The sequence below is a fragment of the Mugil cephalus genome, chromosome 3 (assembly GCF_022458985.1).
Source record: "Mugil cephalus isolate CIBA_MC_2020 chromosome 3, CIBA_Mcephalus_1.1, whole genome shotgun sequence".
NCBI lineage: Eukaryota > Metazoa > Chordata > Actinopteri > Mugiliformes > Mugilidae > Mugil > Mugil cephalus.
Genome location: NC_061772.1, coordinates 6,585,205 through 6,608,154, shown reverse-complemented (window position 1 = coordinate 6,608,154; position 22,950 = coordinate 6,585,205). Strand labels below are relative to the sequence as shown.

At 41.9% G+C, this 22,950-nt stretch overlaps 1 protein-coding gene across 4 annotated transcripts in view; it reads left to right on the top strand.

The window, feature by feature from the left end:
• sox6 (SRY-box transcription factor 6) overlaps positions 1-22,046 on the top strand; it is a 127,477-nt gene extending 105,431 nt beyond the window's left edge. For all 4 annotated transcript variants that reach the window (XM_047580821.1, XM_047580820.1, XM_047580818.1 and 1 more), the window contains 4 exons: positions 8,030-8,135; positions 14,551-14,724; positions 15,496-15,712; positions 16,495-22,046. In XM_047580821.1, the coding sequence (XP_047436777.1) occupies positions 8,030-8,135; positions 14,551-14,724; positions 15,496-15,712; positions 16,495-16,801 (804 nt within the window). In that variant the 3' untranslated portion in view covers positions 16,802-22,046. The remainder of the gene's footprint in view (positions 1-8,029; positions 8,136-14,550; positions 14,725-15,495; positions 15,713-16,494) is intronic.
• The last annotated feature ends 904 nt before the right edge of the window (positions 22,047-22,950 follow it).

The following is a 22,950-nucleotide window of genomic DNA, read 5'->3' as shown; positions in this document are numbered from 1 at the left end:
GTGACTGTTTCATGAACGGCCACGAGGCAGGGCTCGCCTTCAAATGAGACGAGGTGCAGACATAAAAGACGGCAAAAACTGAAACACATTATTTTCAAAGTCGTACACTCGCACAAAAATAAAGACAATTTGTGTCCAAGGACACTAATGAATTTGTGGCTGTGTGACGAACAGCTATGAGACTGTGTTGGAATGACACCTTAACCACGCTTGACTCGCTGGCTTGCGCAAATCATCGTGAGATACTGTCACCTCTTAGATTCGGTGACACTGGTCCTATTAGGATGGTATGAAATTAGAGGCAAGCTTTATCAAGTCAGCTAAAAGAATTGCCCCATCATCTTCATCCTCTGGCAGCAATAAAGAACAGTCAGTTGTAATTCAGCGGTGAAATGAGAGCCAGGGAGAGAGAGGGAGAGAGTATTTTGCTGATACAACAAGCCAACAGACTAGAAAGGTTTGAATGCCCCGGATAAAAGCTTTCACTTTGGTCAGTTTCAGAATATTAATATTTTAAGAAAGCGCCTCACCTGACATAAATATGGTGCGATCTTTAATAGCTCCCCTCCCAGTCTCTTGTTTGGAAGTTTATCATAGTGAGAGCTTACATGAAGAAGATTCAGGAAAGGTAACATAAATGGGATTAAGGAGAGGTTAAGATCATTCAGTGTGGCTGTTAGAGGGGGATATTAAATATTGATTTATCCCACTGTAATGACCGGGCAGAGGAGTGGGTCTAAGTGCTGCTTACAGATGGATCAATTCATCTTTTCATACAAAGTGTATGTGAGCAGTACAATGCAATCCTCCCTAACCTTTATCACTATGACTCTGGTTTGTTCTCCATCTCCCTTCTTGGCCATTGACCTAGGAGAACATGCTGCAGACCAGACTCTCTGTTCTACAGTCTACAAGGCTTTAACCTGAGGACATGTAAAATATTTATGCTTTACAGGAGCGGACTTTCTTGCTTGTCTTTTTATTTGTCTGTTTTTACTATATCCCATCAGTACAATAAAACCTTTTTACAACCCTTCTGCAATTTACCTTTTTGAAATATTTATCTAAAGGTATTATTGTCTGCAGAGGGCAATTACTTTGTTCCATTATTTACCATCTCCCCCTCACCCAGTGGAAGCTTTTACCTAGAATGCAGCAGTATGCCTACAGTCATATACAGTACATCTGAACCCATTTGTAACCATTTGAATTGTTTCCTTCTATTATGCACTGGAGCTATAACTGGACACGCTGTTTTTCAGGGTCACGGGTGAATAAATATCAAGCATCTGTGTTTCACTCAGACAGTGGAGCTGTGTTGCTTTCTTGACATCAACATTTATGGCCTATTGCAATATACAGCCACTAGGTCAGAGATGAAGTACTTCCCGGTAATACATTTTCATTGGCTCAGTAGAAATAAAAATCATTTGGAGTAATTAAAGTATTTTCCTTAAATATTTGAATTCCATTAGTATATTTTCTATTTGATAAGAACAATTTTAAACAGAATCCAAGTGTGTTCATTGGTAGGAGAAATAACAGGTACAACGAGGCCTTGTTGTACTGACATAGACATAGACCTTGACTAATCTGGTGACCAGGGAGACTGGTTAGCACAAAACAAATACAACAGAGAAAAACAGATGAAAGTTATCACATGTTGGGTTCTGTCGTCTGAACAAATCCAGCCTTGGACAAGCTTTGATGCTGAGCCCTGATTAGTCTAGACTTTTTACACTGATGCATCAGTTTCACTTTATTCCCAATGAAACGCAGCACATGTGATGTCCCGGAGGTTGCGGAGATAAACTATATTCCTTTGCTGACATGTCCCTAACTGGAATCAAAAGGTGAAAGGTCAGTGTATTAACCTATTGAACTGCCCTTTCTGCCCCACAACACCTTCCCTCCTCAGTATTGATGACTACAATTGTCCATTTCCCGTATCCCAAAGCTCAGCCTGTAAATATTCAAATGGAGCTTACACTGGTGCTCCGCAAAATCCGTACTCCTAACCTATTGGTTATAGTGGTTACACCGTTCCCCTCCGTGTGTGCGCCCGTCCGTGCATACATGTACATGCAGGTGTGTGTGTATGTGATGCCAGGCCTCTATTCAGGCAGAGCCCTCACAAAGACTTTGAATATAATCTTGTCTGGTTTGCAGCCCTGGAAGCAATTTTCTGCTCCTTTTCGACTGCTGTCTTGGAAATTGCAAACCAAGGCATTTTGGCCGCAATGTAAATCCTTGGCATACAAGGGTTTGCCCATCCAAATTAGATTATGCTCCGCTCCCAGACACTGGCTGTAGCCAGCAAGTGCTATTGTGAAGATTGCTTACATTAATGCTTTGTCCAATTGTTCGGGTTTGCCAAAAGAATAAAAATAATGTACGACTGGGTAAATGTGGCAGTCCATGTGTGTCGGCGGGCTCCTGTCCCAGGTCAAGTCTTTTGCTCTTTCGCCGCTTCCCCAGAAAGACATCAACACAGCATCTTGGTAGGGTCATTTGGCGTGGTGGCTCCATTATTTTCCACAGTTGTCATTTAACATGGTGAATTTCTGGCCCGCCGCAGTTGTTCAGAAATGCTGTTGGCCCCGCTGGCTAAGACCTGTGATGCCGCACTCACCACAAGGCACATACAACAAAGGCAGAGGAAAAGAATAGGGTACAAAGGACCATTTATAGTCTATGGTATTGTTGGAGTAGGAACATAATGGCTCCTGTGTCCAACAAGTCTTGAGGTTTTGTTCATATGTGAAAGAGGTTTGGGTGGTGCTGCAGTTTCTAATATCCTGCTGTTTGCAAGCTGGAGGGTTTGATAAGGCTGGAGATTTTAGTCCAACTGAACACTGAACAGTTCTGGCTCACTGAGGACTGGAAATCCGTAAAAGTACACAATGTCAACATAAAAGAACGAGCAGTGTGGAGAAGGAAATAAGAACCGAATACTGTGTCAGAAAAGTGCCAGAGCTCCAAAACCAGACACACTGATGTGTAAAGGAAATTCAATTGTTTGGATAAAATGCACTGTCTTCATATTGGCACAGCAGAGAGGTCACATTTTGTGAGTTTGACTTATTTCCCCTCCAACAAAAAAAAAAAAAAGAACTCACGTTGAATAACATCAATACATCTTTTTTATTAAAAAACAAACAATAAAGATTAAAATGGCACAAAGCCCAGATGAGGTTAGGTCACAATTTTTTTTTTAATTTAATTAAAGGCCTTTCCTACCTCCGTTTTAAACAAATGAGGTGATGCCCTGGCAGAACAAATGGGACCAGAATAGCTGGCCATCTCTGCTCTGTGTGATGTTGAGTACAACTACTATAGAACAGATGCCAGCCTTTTGTGGCTGCTACTGTTGATTCTGCTGCTGCCTGCATTAGCCCTAGCAAAGGGACAGCTATGGGTAAAAAGAGAGCAACCGTCTGCATGAAAGGAATTGCGGGCTTACCGCATGGCTGGATGTACTTAACATTTAAATGGTTCAAAACTAGCAAAAACTACTGGAAAGCTGCAGACTTATAAATAACATTGCAACTGGTTACAATAAAAACACAAAACAGATGAGGCCGTGAGCTGTGAGAAGCTGTAGCCATGTTAAAGTGCAGTCTTTGTCTCCATCAAGACTTGGGCAGAGTGTTGAGGGGTTTAGCCTAAGACCCTCAGTCTTCACTCAAAAGCTACAGACCACAGTGCTGACTGACACTTGATACACAAAGCCTTGCATTGTGGTTCGAACTATTGCCTTCAACTCGCCACATACCAGGTGTGTGATATAACTAGAGCCAGTTCGGGGCATTATCAAATATAAGTGGCTTTTTAAAGTCCTGCAGCTGTTAAAGGTTCCAGTCGTTAAGGTTTAAACGTATGCAATTTATTGGAGATTCAGTTTAAATAGTTGACATATCTCACAAAGTGCAACAGTTACTCCTGTCAGATTTCACCAAACGGCTCAATGTGTCATTTACTGTACAAACATACAGCCAAAAACTACCTAGACAACTGGATGGTTTTAAGTTAGCAACTGCTATTTTTTTTTTTTAGAAGGAATACACTGTATTGCTCCTCTCAGATGTCTCAGGAAAATGAAGCTAGTTTTCTCTTGTATAAATAATCATTCGGCTAAAAAGCATGCCAGTTTTATCTCTGCCCGTGTCACTGGGTTTCCCTCATCACTCCGGGAGCCAGCGTGGAGTTGGATATCTTTGTCCTAAGAACCACACAACCTGGACAGAAACGACGAGCGGCCGATTGCCAAAACTATTATTACATTTTCCGCATACGGGACTAACACCTTCTGCTGTGACTTTTGCTTTGAACAGTCAAGCCCCTCCCCTCCTTGGCTGAGTAACAGACAGGTCTTCCATCAGATCAGAAGATGTTAAGTGAAAACATTAAATACAGATTAAGAGTTTTCATTTCACCTCAAACCTGACCAAACAAACTGAGCCGACTCAAACAGGCCGAGCACTGATCTGCAGTGCAGCCTGCCTTACGCTGTGTGTATTTTCCTTTCATGTGTGTTTGAACAATCTCCGGCCATATGGCTTTACTTGTAGTCTAAAGCTATTTACAAAAGGAGAGAGTGAAGGAGTGTCAGGATTGGCAGCGCGTCGCCTAAATATAGGGCAGGAGTACGCACAATGCACAGGGCCGCCCGCCACCCGCCTCTGCCCAGAATACACCCTGTGGGCAGAGCAGCAGGCCTCCGGCACATGTTCTGTGGCCAGCCAGATTAAAGCTCTCTTTACAGCATTGACAAGGGCTCTTTTGGGCCGCCTCGCACAAGAAGTTCCACGAAAGTCTGCTATCTACCCGCTTTCTGCTTGTCTCTCTTCCGCTGCGACTGGCTCATGACTTCACGGGCCAGCCATGCGCATCTGAACAAATCCATCCCACATACCCCGACTTAAAAGACAAAAGGCTACACTGACGGGGCAGATGAGATTATTGTGGGTGGAAGCTCTCCACTACAACTCGGAGCGCGCTGCTTTAATTTTAGTTGTGGGGTGGAGAGCTGCATGCTGAAGTCATTTGAGGGAGGGCCTGGTCGCTTGCCAGCGGTCGTGGTCAGAGTGGGAGGGGAATAATGTGCACTGTTACATCTTTTGTTACCCCTTTCTTCATCTTTACATCGTCTCACCAGCCTTCGTGTTCCCTTCGAAGCAACCTTCCTCTCGCGGACGCATTAAGAAAACAGAGCGTCCGATCATTTCATTTTCGGCGTTTCTTATTTAGAAAGCCTCTTATCATTCCAACGTGCTGTACATTATGAAAACCCTCTTGATATATCATATTATAATGGGGCCTTTCAATTTCAGCCTCTCACTCTCGTTTCCTGCCAGGACGGCCAGCTTCCCCAGATACTCGCACGTCCTTTGCTACTTCTCTGTGTCAGAGTGATCAGTAAAAATTTAATGACACTATAAAAAAAATAAAACTGCCATTAATTTATCACAGCACTTGATGCGCGGGTAGTAAAGACGCATTAGTTCACTGAATATTTTCCAACCTTTAAACAAAACCCTGACGCTGTGCAGATAATTTATGGGCCTAATTTCAACTATATTTCTAATTTGCAGACATAAATTACCAAACGTATAACCAATAAGTATATTAAGCCCAGTATATAAAATTTTATGAAAATTTGTGGTCCCATATTGCACGGACAGTCTTATATTAATTATCATAGCTAAGACAAGAAAGAGAGGCATACTTACTGGAATTAAACTGTTATATCATGTACAAATCGGCTTGCATATGGAAACGTTTTCTACATAACAAAAAAAAAACCAACAAAAAAACAACCCAAACATACTGTTTCTTTAGCGTCAGTGAAGTGAAGTCACCTCAAAGAACCCTCACACAAAAGCGTCCTTCAGTTTTGTTCCAAGCTGCCTAATGCGCTGATGTTCACTAATCATATGACTCGGAGAAAGAAGTTCAACACTGAGCGAGTTATTAAGGAAACTCACTGATGGATGGCCCCTGTTCTCTCTCCATCTCAGCCCAACATGATGCTTAATGATCATGAGTTTATAAAAGGACTTGATTGATCAAGAGGGAGCAGCGAAGCGCAGAAGAGGGACGAGATGACTACTTTATTACAGACATACAGCGCCCATGAATGCTGTGTCTTCGCGGCGGAGTGTCCAAGTAGCATCTGAAGCAGCACCATTGCCCATCGCGCTAATCGCACTTCAGTCACTTTGTCATCAGGCTGCTAGCTTCTTTCATTAAGAGCAATAATGTGGCTGGGTGATGAATACGGCTCTGTGTGCGCGCGCGTTTGCGCATGTGCCGCTTTACACTGACTGTGACACCAAGAAAGGCAGCGCACTCCATCTTCTATTTACAAAGTGTCCTCTTGCCCAGCAGGGACCACCGCATATGTCATAATTAGAAAACACTTAAGTAAGCAGAGGGCCGTCAGATAGACAGCCTCTAATCACAGGCCATAAGCAGGTAGTGGTTAATTGTATATCAGAATCACTCAGCTGGCCATAAATAATGACTGCTCCTTCAAGTGTGATGGTAAATTGCAGAGCTCTTTCTGTCTCTCTCAGTCCTTTCTTTTGAGGAATAGTTCTTGAATAAATAAAAGCATGAGGAAAATCAAAATACTGTGAAAGGCCTCAAATGGACTTGAACTATCTTCATCCTTCATCTTGTCATATTTTATAACCCTAAAGAAAAAAAAAGGTTACACAATTATACAAAAGCAAAAAAAAAAAAAAAAAATCTTTTCTTTTTGAGTGCACTGTGATTTCTCTTGTTTTTTTTTTTTTTGTTCTATCAGCAAAGGACAACAAAGATAAAAAAAAAAACGTAGCCGTAAACTCAACGTTTTCGCTCGCAAAGGTTGGGTCTGCTTAATATTTTATCACCTTCTCCTATTAGTCGGAAAACTTCTCTGTGGGGAAAAGTGAAAACAAAACAAGAAAAACGGTGCGGCGCTCTACAAAAGAGAGCCTCAAAGATTAATGTCTGTGTTGGTGTCGGTGAGTGGCAGGGGAGCTGTTAGTATTGTGTAGGGACTCTACCTGAATGTCTGTTCAGACTGCATGTGATAGGCTTGTTTAGAAAGAAAAGAGGCAGAGGTCAGCGCAGACAGTACATCTTTGGCAGGGATTGAACGCGCACCATGGGAGTAAAACAAATGCTTTTTTCTGAATGGTGGCAACATGCCTGCTTTTAGTGTCATCCAGGCAAAACCTGGGGGGGGAGAGATTATTTGTATCATGCAGAGTCAAAGTGTCCATCTCCTAGTTGAGTCTTTAGAGAGGGAGACGGCCCTTTGCTAATGCCCTGTGTATTCACTGAGGAAGTAGGTCATTCAACAATGGAGCCAGCAGCAGTCGGCACTCTCCCCTTGCATAATACATTAAGTGTAATGTGCAGCAACTATTCAGAGGCCCCCCGAAAGCTGTTATTTTATTCTGTAAATGCACACGGACATGACATTTAATATTGTCACGGAGCGCTGAATGACAGGGTTTCATTGTGCGTCAAGTACAACATGATGCCAAGTTTAATCTGAGCACAAAGCAACATGACAAACGGGAAAACACGGTGTGTTCTCCAAAGCATGAACTCTGAATAAATGATGGGCGCTGAGCTCTGGGCGCTGCAGACTGGAAGGGAGGATGTTAGGAGAAGATTACAGAGGAAAATCTGAGCACTGCAAAGAGGGCCACGGCCCCATTGTGTGCTTGGGATCACAAAGTATCCTTCTGTAAATCTATTTAGAGCACCCCTGGCCCTCACTGTCTCCCTACCTCCTGTCATCCATTATAGCGGCTGCTGAATAGAGAGATGAGGAAAAGCTACATCTAGCTCATGTCAAAAGAGCAGCACTTCAAAACAACCTGCATTTATCAAAGACCTTATTTTCTTTTTGAATTTTCAGATTCATGATGGGGTTCTTTCCTGTAATATTTTTTATTTTTTTTTTCCCACTGTAAAAATGTGAATGTGCGCTTGTTCATTTACATGACTTATTGTGTTTCCCCCGCAGGAAAGAGCACATTTTGACAGCATCGGGCACCACCTCGGCAAGCTGGGTGAAGAAGGCAAGATCGGCCACAGAGTCATCGATCTCACCAGACCAGAGGATCTAGACGGTAAGGAAACATTTTTGAATTTATTTATTTATTATTCACAATTGTAATCAGTCATAAACTTTAAGGCGATTCCACAGAGTTAACAGTGTGAAGTGGATTTAATTAACACTCAGATCTAACTCAATTATTTGATTTTAATAGCAGGCAAAACCCACTCCATGCGGCTGTGTGTCTCAGAATTATGTTCAGAGTGCGGTATGAGTGTGTGCTCAAACGTGTGTGTGTGTGTGTGTGTGAGAGAGAGAGACAGAGAGAGAGATGTGGGGGTTAGGGTGAATGCCGTTTGAAATGAGCCGTGGCTCCAAGGTTTTCACAGGTAGGTGAGCGGAGGACAAGGGTGCCCCAGGACAAAGCTGGCTTTTTTCCAACCTCCACTCCAGTTGCTGTTGTGCTTGTTTGAGGTCCCGGGCACGGGGGTGTAAATTCTGATTACACCAATGTGACAAAGCGTCATCTGCTTTTGTGGCGCTGGCTCATACACACGAGCAAGGAGCACCTCAGTGCACCAATATTTGTCCGCCATAAATATTTGCGGCAGTTTCCATGGCACTTCAGAGCCGGAGCAAAGGGGAAAACGGTTCTGACTCATCTTTGATGCCCCGAAGAGTCTCATGGCAGAGAGATAGATATTTCTCAGGACAATGTAAGCCATCAAGGCTTTAAAATAACATTTCTGACACGTTTCTCTTCAGCTTTGCTTCACATATGCTTATTACAAAAAAGAAAAAAAGGCTTCCCAGAAAATGTTTGTTTACCCACTCCAAAGCAAATGCCTTTTTAAATCACGCTGAACTTTCACATCACACCCAATCCTGAAGATGAGAATTAGAGGTGCTTTTAGTGGAGTCATTGACATGTTTCCCATGTGAGCCACAGCAGAGAAGCCCATCCCACCCGTCTGACTCCTCGGACAGATGTGTTTGCTGTGCTCGTTCTCCCAGTGGGAACCTTCCCTCTGTGGCTACTGTGGAGTCAGGACCGAAACAGAGCGCACACCAGGGCAGTTGTGTCCTTTTAAGTCCTGCTCAGGGCCGAGGGAAAGGCTAGCGCCAGACGCCTCGCATCAGTGTTCCCAGTGGGCTATGGATTAGGAGCGAGGTTAGAGGAGAGGAGAGGAGAGGTCTTCTTCCCAGGGGGAAATGGCTGGGAGACAGGGCAGCGCACATAACTCAAAACACACAGTTACCATTTCTTCCCTTACACCACAAATACGTATCTGTCTGCCTATTTAAGTTTCACCAACAGTTAAAACGCATGCAGCTGAATGATGTGAAACGGGATTTTAGGATGTGAACCACAAAGTGTTTACTCTTGTGAAAACATGTTTACTTTCGAAATCCTCGTGAGGAATTCCTCCTTCTTGAACCGTTGAAGGCGCTGGTTCTCGGCATACCTTAATATACACGGGAACATACAGCACACGGCTACTTATAGTTTGTGTGTGTTTCCTTTAACAACCAATTATTTTTTATTTTCATTTATTTTTTTATTTTTTTTTAAAAAAAAAGATTTAAAGGTTAAAAGTCATGCAAATATCAGAGGCAAATTAGTTAACCTTATTTTTTGTGGATTTTTTATTAATGCAATTTAAAAGACACATATTCCATCGAATGTGTCTTAATTTAATCACAAGCTATAGAACTCATGTCGTAAATGTAATATGTTTTTAGTACCGTTGGATAGCAGATTAAAACACGCTACGTATACTTTGGTGTGTCCTGAAAAGGAAAATTACTGGGTGCACCTCCCAGCCCATGCATAGGGTGTGAATGGCCCTTGTTGTGTAGCAGCTCTCCCTACAAAACAGCCACACAGAGCACGCACAGCGTACAGCAGACAACTGTTATCACAGCAGTTCACAGAAAGCTTAAGGTGGCTTAAGATAATATTTGCAATGCATGCAGCAACCGAAGTTCGTGGTGGAAAAAAGTTGCGAAGGAGCAGGAACAGATAGGATTTACATCATTTAACAAAGTCACGAGCCGCACGCATGATCCCACTGCAAATTCATTAGGAAGCTCTAAGCTCCGATGAAAACTTTTCCAAATACCACGAAAGCTTCAGTCAGTCAGACGCTTTGTCCATTCACATACGGCGGTATGGAACTGCAGTATAGCTGGGGCTGTGTTTGTCTAAACTGCCCCCATCATTGAGGGTCTGCACAGAACAAAGAGGTTGTTGAGAGACGTGAGGAGGCAGGAAACAGAATAGCGACAAGAGAGTGAGAAAAAAAAAAAAGAGAGAGGCCCCAGCCAAGAAATGTCTAACAAAGTCCTCAAGGAATAGGATGAGGAAAAACAGTAGTGTTGCATTGTTGTTACAGATCACTGATGATGAGCTTTGGTAGCTCAGAGCTGTTTTGAAGTTTTTTTTTTTTATTGGTTGATTGTTTGAAGAGGTTTTTGCTGTTTTTCTTCCACAGCGAGGCCGTGGGAATCTAGCCCTGGTTTTTATTTCTAAGGAGCTTTCCTCGAAGGAAGCTTAGACGAGAGGGCTTGTGACATTAAGATTCATCAAGTCACAACAGGAGCGGAATAGATCAAAACATCAGTTAGGAAAGGTGGCAAATTTAAATGTAATGGAACAAATGTCAGTGTCTTTGTCTGCCTGCGCATGCATCTCCCTCAGTGCAGGCGAAGCCGGGGAAGTTGTGAAAGATTAGACTCCGCTTTTATACAAAATGCTTAAGAGAGTTGGTGGAGCAAACTAAAGTAAAAAACCGCAGCCTGCGTGTTGAAACAAGCCAGCTGTTTGTTCCCAAGCTCCCACATGCATGCGCTCACACACCGACACACGCATTGTCAAGAAAACACAAATCACCCGTACTGAAAAAATAAAAAAAGGCTGACGCGTCATCGTCGGACCTTTTGTAGTTGTTAATGGTTTAACTAGCATGCCACGAGCCTGGGGTAGGGTAGAGCAGGACCACTGAGCGCTGTGTCATGTCTGTCCGTACGCATAAATCTCGCCTGATCCTGCTCCGAGGGAGAGGCTCCATTGTCGGCGGCAAATGCCTTCAGTCAGAGGTGTTAGATTTGATCCCAACAGGGAGGGCTTGGCAGGTTTGCGTGATTGTTGCCTGCTCACTGAGGCTCATCCTCTTGAGCGGATTCCTGGGTGACATTATGTGTCTGCCCACAGAACAAAGATGAGTAAGGTGGAGAAAAGGAGGAGGAGAGGAGGTAGCTCGGGCAGCGCTACCCTCTGGCTTGGTACACGATCGAGTCTGAGCCTGCAGCTCACAGGTGTGATAGGCTTTTGGGGCCTGGCTACATTCTCTCTCTATTTCGCTCTTCTTTTTTTTTTTTTTTTTTGCTTCCTCGTTATTCGTCTTCCTTTTGCCTTCTTTAATCCCCGCACACACACACACACACACACACACACACACCCATTCTTTCGCACTGTAATTCATGCTGCTCATCTGCGGTGCTTCCAGGAGAGACAAATTAAAAGGGGATTCTCATATCGCTCTGTCACACTTGAGCTGCGGGCCTCATGAATCACAATAAATTCTATTAAGCAGCACTCCCTCTGTTTCGCTCCCTCCCCAGTTACCACCCAGGGGGCCTGGCCCTGTCACTGCTAAACATCTGTGTTTATTTACACAATCACACACCTAACTAACTGATTCCTAAATGCCCTGCCCCTCCAGGAAAAAAAAAAAAAAAAAAAAAAAATAGTTAATGCTCATTTGCAAAATGTCAGAGCGCTGTCACAGTTTTCAGTGATAATACGGAAACAATGCTGCACTAAATTGCACGGTGCGGGTTCCAGCGAATTACTGTGCTGATGCATGCGGTGCCTGTGAGTAAGTCACATATGCACGGAGTGCAGGTGATCAGTATAGGAGCACATGTCCATTCATGAAACCCTGCAAGGTGTGAGACTGTAAAAACTACTTTGTAAACTGGTGGTTTAGATAATGCATTTCTAATGTAACCACAAAGGTTACCATACACATGTCACTATAATAATTTCAGGTCAAACGTCTACCTCTGAGTTACGCTGCTTGTTTCCCACCTGCAGCCTGAGGTCTGAGTCAGCTTTGTTACTTTCATCACTTTATTCCCTTACAAATCCACGACCACAGCACCTGCCTCGGTACAACTTAAGGTGATGTAACACTCCTGTTGTCTACAGTCTACAGCTTTCTGTAGCAGCTGACGGAGTAGACAGCCGCTACACTGCGTGCAATCATGTGAAGCGAAAAACCATGCCTCATATGGATCCCTTCCAATGAACCCAGTCACGTGGCTGGTTTCCTGGCTAACTACGGATGTGGCACTAGGTGATGGCAGCCGGTTGTTTTGTCCCCCCTCCCCATAAGAAGATCACCTCTGCCCGTATGCATGCACACCAGTATATAAATTGCTGAATCAGTGTCAGTGATAGAGTAATGGCACGGGAGGCATCGTAAATTACAGCAAGCGATCCCGGGGCGCAGACACTGGCTGTCGTGTCTGAGTGAGCGCTGCGCTCCTGAGCTAATGAATACCTTCATCTGGCCCCGGCAGTCAGCAGATTGCCCCGCGTTGATGGATACTGTCAGCCCTCCGCCACACCACATTTCATTGCACAATAAACATGGTTGTCAAAACCAAACAAAGTGAAATCAATTCATCCTGTACAGTGAGTGCATGCTAAATGAAATTAACGTACTGTGGGGTTTGGTGGCAGCTAAGGTAGTGTATTATTTGTGGATTGGTGATGGCTTTAAGGCATTCCAGGAGGCACAGTACACAGTAAGACAGGGCGCTTGCAGCATTTAAATAGTATTTATGAGTAAGACAAAACCTCTTAAATGTTCCGATGAAGTGAATTTTATACATGTGTTTACATAATGCATGTTTTAGTTTGGGGACGATGTGAAAATAAAGGATACAAGGTTACTACAATTTAGGGTGATTAAAATTATTGTTAAACAGCTATACATTTATTTTATTTTAGTGTTATCTGCTCATGTTAGACGACCAATGAAACCCCCGTAATTCCATGATTATTTATAACTCTTCTCTGTCCAGAACGCACAATTCCATGAAAAGAGCAGAATTTCCTGGTGCCCCTCACAATGTGAAAATCTGCTTTTTATTCCGACTCCCACGTGAAGGCAGAGATCATAAATGTGTCTGTCTGACTGTCAAACGTATGCTTGTGGAAATCAATTTGGGTTGCCTTTGTACCGCTAGGAACATGTTCTCTGGCAGCTGGACCTCAAGCATTCTCTGTGAGCGTGAACCAAAACTAACTTCTAGCACATCTCCATCTATATTATGCCCGAGTTATATTGCCCTTTTCACTATTTGCTATAACAGCACTGACGCGCTTTTCCGACACTCAGACTTTCCGCCACTGCCGAGGCTGAAAATGGTGCAGTAATATCTTCAGTGATTAGAGCAGAGCGAGGTTTCTGTGGATTTGGAATTAATGTCTCTGCACAGCCCTCCATTACTCATTAAGAGTTTGATTTTGTTTATCAACTGAAATAATAATAGAAATCAAACCCCAGGTAACGTGTGCCAAGGCTGCTAGAGGAATGGTCTAATGAGAAGGCTTCACATGTGGATGATGAAATATGCATGAGTCATCCCAAGCTTTCTTTTCCAGATTTGAGATCATTAAAGATGTATCGTAGCATATGGAAGGCTCTTTTTTTTTGTCTTATTTTTCAAGCCTTGTTTATCAACATGTTTTTGTTTGTTTAAATATTCATACTGCTTTTATTTAATTCTTTCACATCTTACATATAAAAGGAAGCAAATGCGCATGCAAACAGAAATCATTATCAGCCTGATGTACAGTTTAATACTGAGAGAAACTCTCTTATGCTGATTGTGAGTGGCCTGATTGAGAAACAGCACTTTGCAGAATCGGCACAGTCTTTCCTCTCTAATGTGCGCCTGGTTTGTTTGTATGTGTGCGTGTTTGCTTGCAGGGGAGAGAGAGAGAGAGAGGCAGTAAAGTAAAGGAATTTATTTGTGCATATGTTAAAACATACTTGGGAAGAATTCTTTATTAAGATTTATCAGAGTTTCAGCTTCACCACTGATTTTCTTATTGTGATGTACATGTATGTGCGGACAAAATATTCAACTATCTCAGAAGTCAAAGGTTGTCCTCACGTGAGTTTAGTTGTAAAAATACATCATATTCACTTTGGCAGCGTATAAATCCTGTCAAATCAGGTTTCCGCGACTAAATTGAGAACCATACCCGTCTAGGAGGGTTTCTATCCCTGCGGTCATCTGAAACAATGTTCACGATGACGACAGCAGCGGCGGAGAGTTTAAACGTGGCTCGTCATTTAATCAATGTCCTGCCTCGCTCTCTCTTCTGCCTCCTGCTCTGGCTACTCCAGGGTCCAAGCAAGTCAATGGCTCTGCAGATAAACCCCAACCCTATTATTGTTGGCCAACAGGAGGCGCAGGATCCGCTGAGGCTCGAGTCTTCAGGGAGTCCAGAGGCAGGAACAACAACGAGCCGCACATTAAAAGGCCGATGAACGCGTTCATGGTGTGGGCCAAGGATGAGCGGCGCAAGATCCTCCAGGCCTTCCCCGACATGCACAACTCCAACATAAGCAAGATTTTGGGTAAGACCTTCTAAATCCAACATTAACTAATGAAAATATAATATAAGACTTAAAAACAGTAAAACTGTTGCAGAAAATAAATGATGTAAATGTTGTAAACTGAACATATTTGTGGTTTCTTTGATAGATATACCAAATCTATCCAATACAATGATTATAGGTTTTATAACAATGCTAATTCGCAACACCTGTCTGTAAGAGGAGTTTTATGAGACTACTTGGTAGAAACATTTATGTCTAGTATCAAACAGACTTAGCAAGAGTTTTCCCTTGGACAGATGGGTGTACTGCGCTCTGATATGTAAATATCTGGTAAAGTAGCTGGTATGTAAACGAAGTGTGTGTAGGCCACTGTTCATCAGTTCACCTCAGCGTGTGGATGGATTTATAGCCCATCACAACCATAAGTGTTTGTCATGAAAAATGACAGAGACTAAATGGGTCTTGTCCCCTCAGCACTGGAGTCCATACATCAGAGCTGTTAAAAGTGCTGTCATCCATGCCAGTGTAGGGCACTTCACAGGGCTGTAGTATTTACTACACTAGCTTGTTGTGCTGTTCAGTTTGACAGTAAGGAACATGTCTCTCATCTGAGATAATGCGCGCGAGCCCGGCTATCAAGAGGTTGTCTGGCAATGTAGAGTCAAGTGCAATAAAAACGGGACTAGATTTTGAGTTGCATTGTTAACATTCATTTTTTATATGCTTTGTGTCATTTATTTGATTATTAGTTAAACTCTAGTTGAAATCTCAACGTGTCGTACTGTGCAGGTTCTCGGTGGAAGTCCATGTCTAACCAGGACAAGCAGCCATACTATGAAGAGCAGGCTCGTCTGAGTAAGCTCCACCTAGAGAAGTATCCAAACTACAAGTACAAGCCGCGGCCTAAGAGGACCTGCATCATCGACGGAAAAAAACTCCGTATTGGAGAGTACAAGCAGATGATGCGCTCACGGCGACAAGAGATGAGGCAGTTCTTCACTGTGGGGTAGGTGCACGCTCACAAAAGCTACAGCTGGGCCGCACTAACACAGACAACCTTTTGCCACACCAGCTCCACTGCAGCTCTCTGCCTCCCTAGGGAGTGTTAAGTGAGTTAGCTTCTGCTGTATTGGATTCAAGACAAGGGGCTTGACATGCACTTTAAAATCGAGCGTTTCTCAATAGCTGTGATTTAATAATTTTAGACAATAGCAGACTCCAAATGGAGCATGAAGTGCAGACATTATTACAGGATATAAGCTCTAAGTATATACTTACAGAAGCCTGGAGGGCAGCAGTCTGCAGCTTAACACTTTAATTTACTGTGTGTGGTTAGCAGGAGAACCCTTCTCCAGGTGTTCCCATGTCAGTCATAAGCTTCAGTGGCTGGAGTATCAATCATCCTGCGCAATAGCAGACAAGAGCAGCACTAACCACGTATTGGTTTTATGTCACCAATAAACTCGGTAGTGTTTCTGAGCCGCTCAAAACGGGAGCTGTCGGGAGAACCTCTCTTTTCCCAAATCATTTTCACAGAGCTGCTGGCTTAAAGCGGACTGCTGCGGGAAACCCCTAATCCAACCATCTCAGTTAAATCGCTGCAACAAAAAAATACATGGAGTTTAGAGACGTGTAGAGACTCCCCTAAGCGTCATTCGCTCTATCAGCAGCACTTTCGGCATTCTTTCCATCTGTTGAGCTCTTTTTTTTTTCGAATATGGACCGAAAGCATTTCATTCGAGAGGATTGTGAATAATCGTCGTTTACATCTGTTTCTCGTACGTCCAGGCAGCCGCCGCAGATTCCCATCACCACCAGCGCCAGCATGGTCTATCCTGGGGCCATCACCATGCCAACCACCACACCCTCACCTCAGATGACGTCGGAGTGCTCAAGTGCCTCAGCGAGTCCTGAGCCGTCCATTCCGGTCATCCAGAGCACCTACAACATGAAACTCGAGCCCAACAACATGGTGAACAACAGCGAGCCGGTCAACGGCGAGGACGAGATGGACATGTACGAGGATTTTGAGGACGAGCCCAAATCAGACTATAGCAGCGAAAATGACACACAAGAGCCCGTCAGCGCCAACTGAAACTTCTCACGGTGACGAAAGGCCAGAGCAGACACGACACTCACACAGGAGGACGCCCAGAGGGCTGGTCTGAGCTGAGGGAGGGAAAGAGCAAAAGAAAACAAAAACTATACCACAAAGGTTTAAAAAAAAAAAAAAAATGTTTTAAAAAAAAAATTATTGATGTATCATGTGGAAGCCAGCATGCAGCTGTGGCTTCATCAGAATCAAAAGCTATTTGGTCTTAAGTGTTCATGTGTGTGAAGCAGTTTGGGTTGTGGTAATTTATACCTTTTTTTTTTTTTTTTTTTTTATCTCATTGTTTATTTTTTCATTGAAACCATGGACATTTATACAATTAGGTTATTGCCTAAAACTAAAGATGGAACTTGAAATTGAACATTTGATATGAACCTATAGTTCTTACAGTCATATACCTAGTTTTCCTCTTCAATTAGATGATTTTACTACATCATTACCTAACTGTTCAAGATGGGAATAATATTCTCACTCAGGTATAGTGTGCCAGCCAACAGCTTGTGAATGTTTTTAATCAAGAGTAAAATACTACCATTACAAAATATCTCAAAATGAATATGGAGTGATTCCAATTTAGTACAGAGGGTAAATAATACACATTTATTATTATTATTATTATTATTATTTCTTTGTTGTCGATTGTTATCACATAACTGCATCACTTAGTGCAGAAGTGCCAAACATTTCAAGTTGTTTCTAAAACCTGTAAAGTCTTTTGGGAGAGGCTTTGTGAGTCTTAGACAATCTCTTCATCTCTTAATGCAGCTTCATGATCCAGACTTTCATTAATTTTCCCGAACATAATAAGCAGAAAGAAAAAAAGGAAAAAAAAAAAAAAAAAACAACTCAGGAACTTGGAGGCAGCAAGCTCTGCAGGAGGTTGCGACATGTGACATCTGTGGATGGTAGCTTGTGATGCTAGCTGACCTCCGTGGAGGCCAATGCAGTGATCATCAATGAAGCTGGCCAGGCCCTTTCCCGCCCTCACACCAGTCCACGAAGAGCACCGTGGCATCCTTCACTCATTTCCAGCCCCGCAACTCAGTCTGATTCACCAAGATCTTAATCAGAGTGATTGTAATCAGGCCAGAATGCCAAAGGGCCAAAGGCCTCCAATCTGTGGGATTGGAACAGCAGCGAAAGGCAGCTTTGGTGGCATTACAATCTTAAATTGATGTTGTACAATGTGTAGCTACAGTACATTCTGTTAAACACTTTAGCCCCATTTGGACGGCAAGTTTAAAGTCTTAGGTCTTAAAACGTAATTTTTTTTTTTTTTCCAATCTTAATTCTTTTTAGACATTGTAAATCTTAAACTGACACTAAGAAGTCTTAAAGCAGACCACGGTCAACGGGTTAATGCAATGAGTTGATTACAGAAATAGTCTTGAAAGAGCAGCGACAATCTGCAAGGACATCTCTTAACGGACAGAGAAAAGTCGTGCGCGTTTCTAAAACTACTTCATCATGCGCATATGGTGACGGCGGCTTAAAACAAACTGAGATTTTTTGCGTGAGTGCACTTCCATAAATTCTCGGTGCCTCTTAGCCTTGCTCGCTATTTCTAATAATCAGATCAGTTTTTTGGAATGCACTTATATCGTCGTGTTATTAAAGAAGACAACGCACGAAATCTCGATCCTAATTTGAGCTTAAAACCTGACGAGTGGCGACCTTCCAGAGGCGGCAGCTAGATAAAGCTCCTCTAGTGGGTCGAGGCCTTGATGTTGACACTCAGATCCTCTTTGCCGGGCAGAAGGTCTAAGTGGCTCTCCTCCCTGCCATGCCCTGCTCTGACCCCAGCCTGTGGCAACCTCAGCACCCAGGGGGCGCCATCTGGCTCAGAGAAGGAGAAAACACCAGGGAAGGATGGGAAACAATAAAAACGGGGTGTGTGTCCCTCATTGTGCTCTCCATCAAAGTGCTGGAAGTGAGGCCTCAACAGGGCTCCCACCCTGGCCCAATCACCAGGCGCTGGCGAGCAGATGGAACAAGTACATCAAGCTGTGGGGGATTATTAAAATGACTGACGACTGGGTATCATCTGAAATACAGCATTATTAATGCATGAGTCCAGCTATTCCCCTCCCTTGCCCTTGAACCTGTCCATTTCAGAGAGCGCAGAGCTTTTTGAAGGATCTGAATGGCTGGTCAGTGGCTTTAACTGGTCAACATCCCAACTGCTGGTCACTGCATTTTTCTCCAAGCTCTAATTGGTACAGATGGCTCTTTACAGCTCTCTGATCTTCTGAACTCTTATTGTTAATACCCATCCAGCGCTGACTTACATTGTTTCTACGTTTGGAAATATTTACGACACCTCATTGATAATTCCCATTTCATTTTTTCATTTTATTTTTTTGTTTTGTTTTGTCCGTTGCATCATTTCTACACGATTCTCGTTTTGAGGAACAAGTCACTATAAGGAAGCTCTCCGACAAACAAACCCAAGTGGATTTCCCTCCAAGTCAAACCGTTTGGTATTTTTAAGCTGTTTGCTCCTGTTTGCTGGTGGTTAGACTGATTTGTATGTGATTGTAAATACTTTCATGACCATGCCACACTGCTTTGGTTGGCTGGTAGCTAAAAAGGACTCTTCACAGAACTGAAACTTGACTGTGCTTATATAACAGAAAAGGCAAAAAAAAAGAAAAAAAAGAAAAAAAAGAAGAAGAGAAGAGAAAAAAAATGACAACAAGAACTCGCGACGAGACGGTGTTTCATAAGTGTTATAAGCACTGGATATAAATTGTATTTTTATCAATTCTGACTAATGTGAAGCTGTTTGAGGGAAAAACACCATGAATGAACAGAATTCCCCAGTTGGACTCAAGTGGGTTTGCTCTCACAGTTACCAGATTTGAGTCTTTTTTTTTTTTTTGTCTACTTATTTTGTTTATTTATGCAAAGACACATGTGATGAATGAACACTTTGTTTAAGCTTCAGGGCTGCCTAGGGGAGAGACTCAGCACAAGAAAGTGAGCAGAAAATCCAACAGCAGGCTCGGTGAGCCGTGAAACACCAGACTTCAGACTTCAGTGCATTGTATATTGTATTTGAAACTGTAGAGTATCGACATATTGTATTTATTATTAGCCACTGCTGGCTCTAAAATTGTCAACAACATGGACAATCAGAGAAACAGACAGAGAGAAGAAAAAAACTTTTTTTTTCATGAATTGGACAAAAAAAATAAAAATAAAACAAAGGGGGGTTGTTTAGTGAATTCGCCATCTCATTCAGATTTTATTGTAAATATAACATGAAATATATTTTTTTGTTCATTAGTGAAGTATAAGTTATGTATTTGGCTGTTCTATTTTATTTTATTTTATTTTATTGGTTTTATTTTAGTATGTGGTTTCATGTTTTCGAACCTGACAAGTCACTGTACCTCATGTAGATGCTGAAATTTTCTCTTTATTGGAAGAGAGCAGTAACTGGTCCTGAGACGGAGAGAAGCACCTCACTTGCTTACACTTATATAATCTTCCCTGGACGTTTAAAAGAAACGACAAAAGCTACACTCATCCGATAAGGTACTAATTTAAACAACGAGCACTTGATGTGAAAGAATTATTCAGTACTTTGTTCCCAATCATGATACAATCTAAGCGGTATGCTGTATGCTGTATATCCTCACTTGTGTTTTGTGCTTATTACAGCACTTATCGTTTTTTTTTTTTTTTTTTTTTTGGAGGAGTTGAAATCATCTGAAAAATCCTGCATGCATTTGGCTTGCATTTACATTATTATAATAAACAATGGTATTTTTTTCTAATGAATGACTGTTTCACACACAAGTGATATTGGATTTTTTTTTTTTATGTGGGAGCGTGCAAGTATTTATTTCTTTACATGTGGCAAAATGTGCAGACACTGCATTCTTCAGTGTTCAGTTTCAGAGTTAATTCTCTCCTCGCCATCTTTTCCTGCGTTACGTTTTTTTTTTTTTTTTTTTAAATGCCCGTGACTATCCAGCCATCTGCAAACGTAGCCCTCACAGTTTGTTTCTTTTATTCCACATGCCAATGGTTTGAATGAACTGAAGACAAACGCTTCTATGCTGTTTCAACATTACTTACTGTAATTTGATTTTTTTTTTTTCCTCTGTCTGAACTTTGTGATGTATATGGTGGGAATGTTCTCTGTGTTAATTTAATCAGCACAATTCACTGACATGCTGGACTGACATGCTAGCTGCTGTTCAGAAGTGTAAAATTTGTTGTTCGGGGCAACATTTATAGTTGTCTTTGGTACTTTGCTTTTTAGAGTTGTCTCTCAAGCAACACTGTGTGGGGCTCTTCTATCACTGGAGCCGTGGTTTTGAAATTTGCTGGCAGCCAATTTTCCGCATAGAAATCTTTCTCTTTCCTTTTTTTTTTTTTTTTTTTTTTTTTAATTTCCTGACAGGTACCTAGGCCCACGGCAAGTATTGTTTGGGTGTTATTAGAGAAAATGAAATACATAGTGTCTGTTGCTGCTTTAAAAAAAAAAAAAAAAAAAAAAAAAAAAGTTTATGTCTGAATATGTAAATAGTTTATCGTAATATCTTGTACAGTCCAATGTAAAGTTTTTAATTCAACTTAAAAAAAAAATGTTGCCATCACGTTTGTGTTCACATTCTTCTTTATACAGTACAAAAGCTCAATTATTTGCTAGGGATATTATTGCTAAAATGAGAAAAAAAAAATGAAAATGAATCTTAATTTTTTTTTTTTTTTTTTTAATGTTTGTTTGGTTTTGCTTGGCTTCAAAGTGTACACCAGCAAGTCTTTGGTTTCCATGTGCAGTATTGACGTGAGGTAAACTTAAGGTGAATAATTTTACATTGGTGTGCGTGTGTGTGCGTGTGTGTGTGTGCGTGTGTGTGGAGAGCAATCTCCTCGGCTTTGGTAGTATTAATACACTATATCAAGTAAAAACAAACCAATGATCGACACATTTGGGTGCATCCGGGCGCTACAGGGATGTGTATACTGTATATGATTCAATTATCCCTGCAGGATGAATTCAGACATAATATAACATCATTTTCATTATGTCTCAGTCCATTGTAACAATGCAGCAGTGGGCTGAATAACTGCCTGTTTTAGCTCATTTACCTCAAGAATTTCCTCCTTTTCTGTAAAAGAGACAGAAATTGTGTTACAGAAAGCTTCTCACATCACTCCATCTTTTGTACTGCTGTTGACACTTACAAATTAAAGAGACATTTTGTTTTAAGATTTGAGTAATCACTTTCATTGTGGAGGAATTTGTGGTATTGTTTACAGCCAATGCACAGATCGAGAGGGAGCTGGAAAAGTTTAGAGCAAACAATGCAGACTCACTTTAGTTTATTTTTAGACTCTAAGCATTTTCCTAAAGAGAGTTACTCATACTTCAAACGATACCAGCTGATATTTTACTGATGCTACTGACCTCACAGCAACGACGCAGAGGATGGACCTCAGGTCAGTTCAACAAGTCATACTCAGTTATTTATTTGTAAAGAAACGTGGTGTCAAACTTTGGTTTAAAATGGAACATGAGAAGTGCAACATAAACGCTTGATGTCAGACATTAGTGTAGAACAAACTGGTAAGTAATAAAAAACATATTATAGTGGGTTGCTCATAAATGTATTAGAGGGTAATGCTTGCTGTTACAAATAGCTGCAGTTGTTAATAAGAATAGTTATTTAGCAGACTGATAAAGAAAAAAATGTATATGCATAAAAAAATTCATATACATTTATACCTGAAGATCAGTAATAAGCTTCTATCATTAATTCCTTATAATGGGTGTATATCAGAAAAGCACATATCCATACCTGCTAACACAAAGAGGGATTATTTATTTATTATAATTTACACCTCTCTGTCATAATGCCGACACATCAACAACTTTATTTACACATCCTGCATCTTCATGAGGATTCACAACAATCCATATGATTCTCAATTCTCTCAATTTTGACACACACACACACACACACACACACACACACACACACACACACACACACACACACACACATGTGCGTGCGTAGCCCATGACGACAGGATATGAGAACACGTGTGAAGAGATTCTATGTGCAAATACACAGCGTAGCATCAGCCCAACGAAACGCACCTCAACTGTGAGT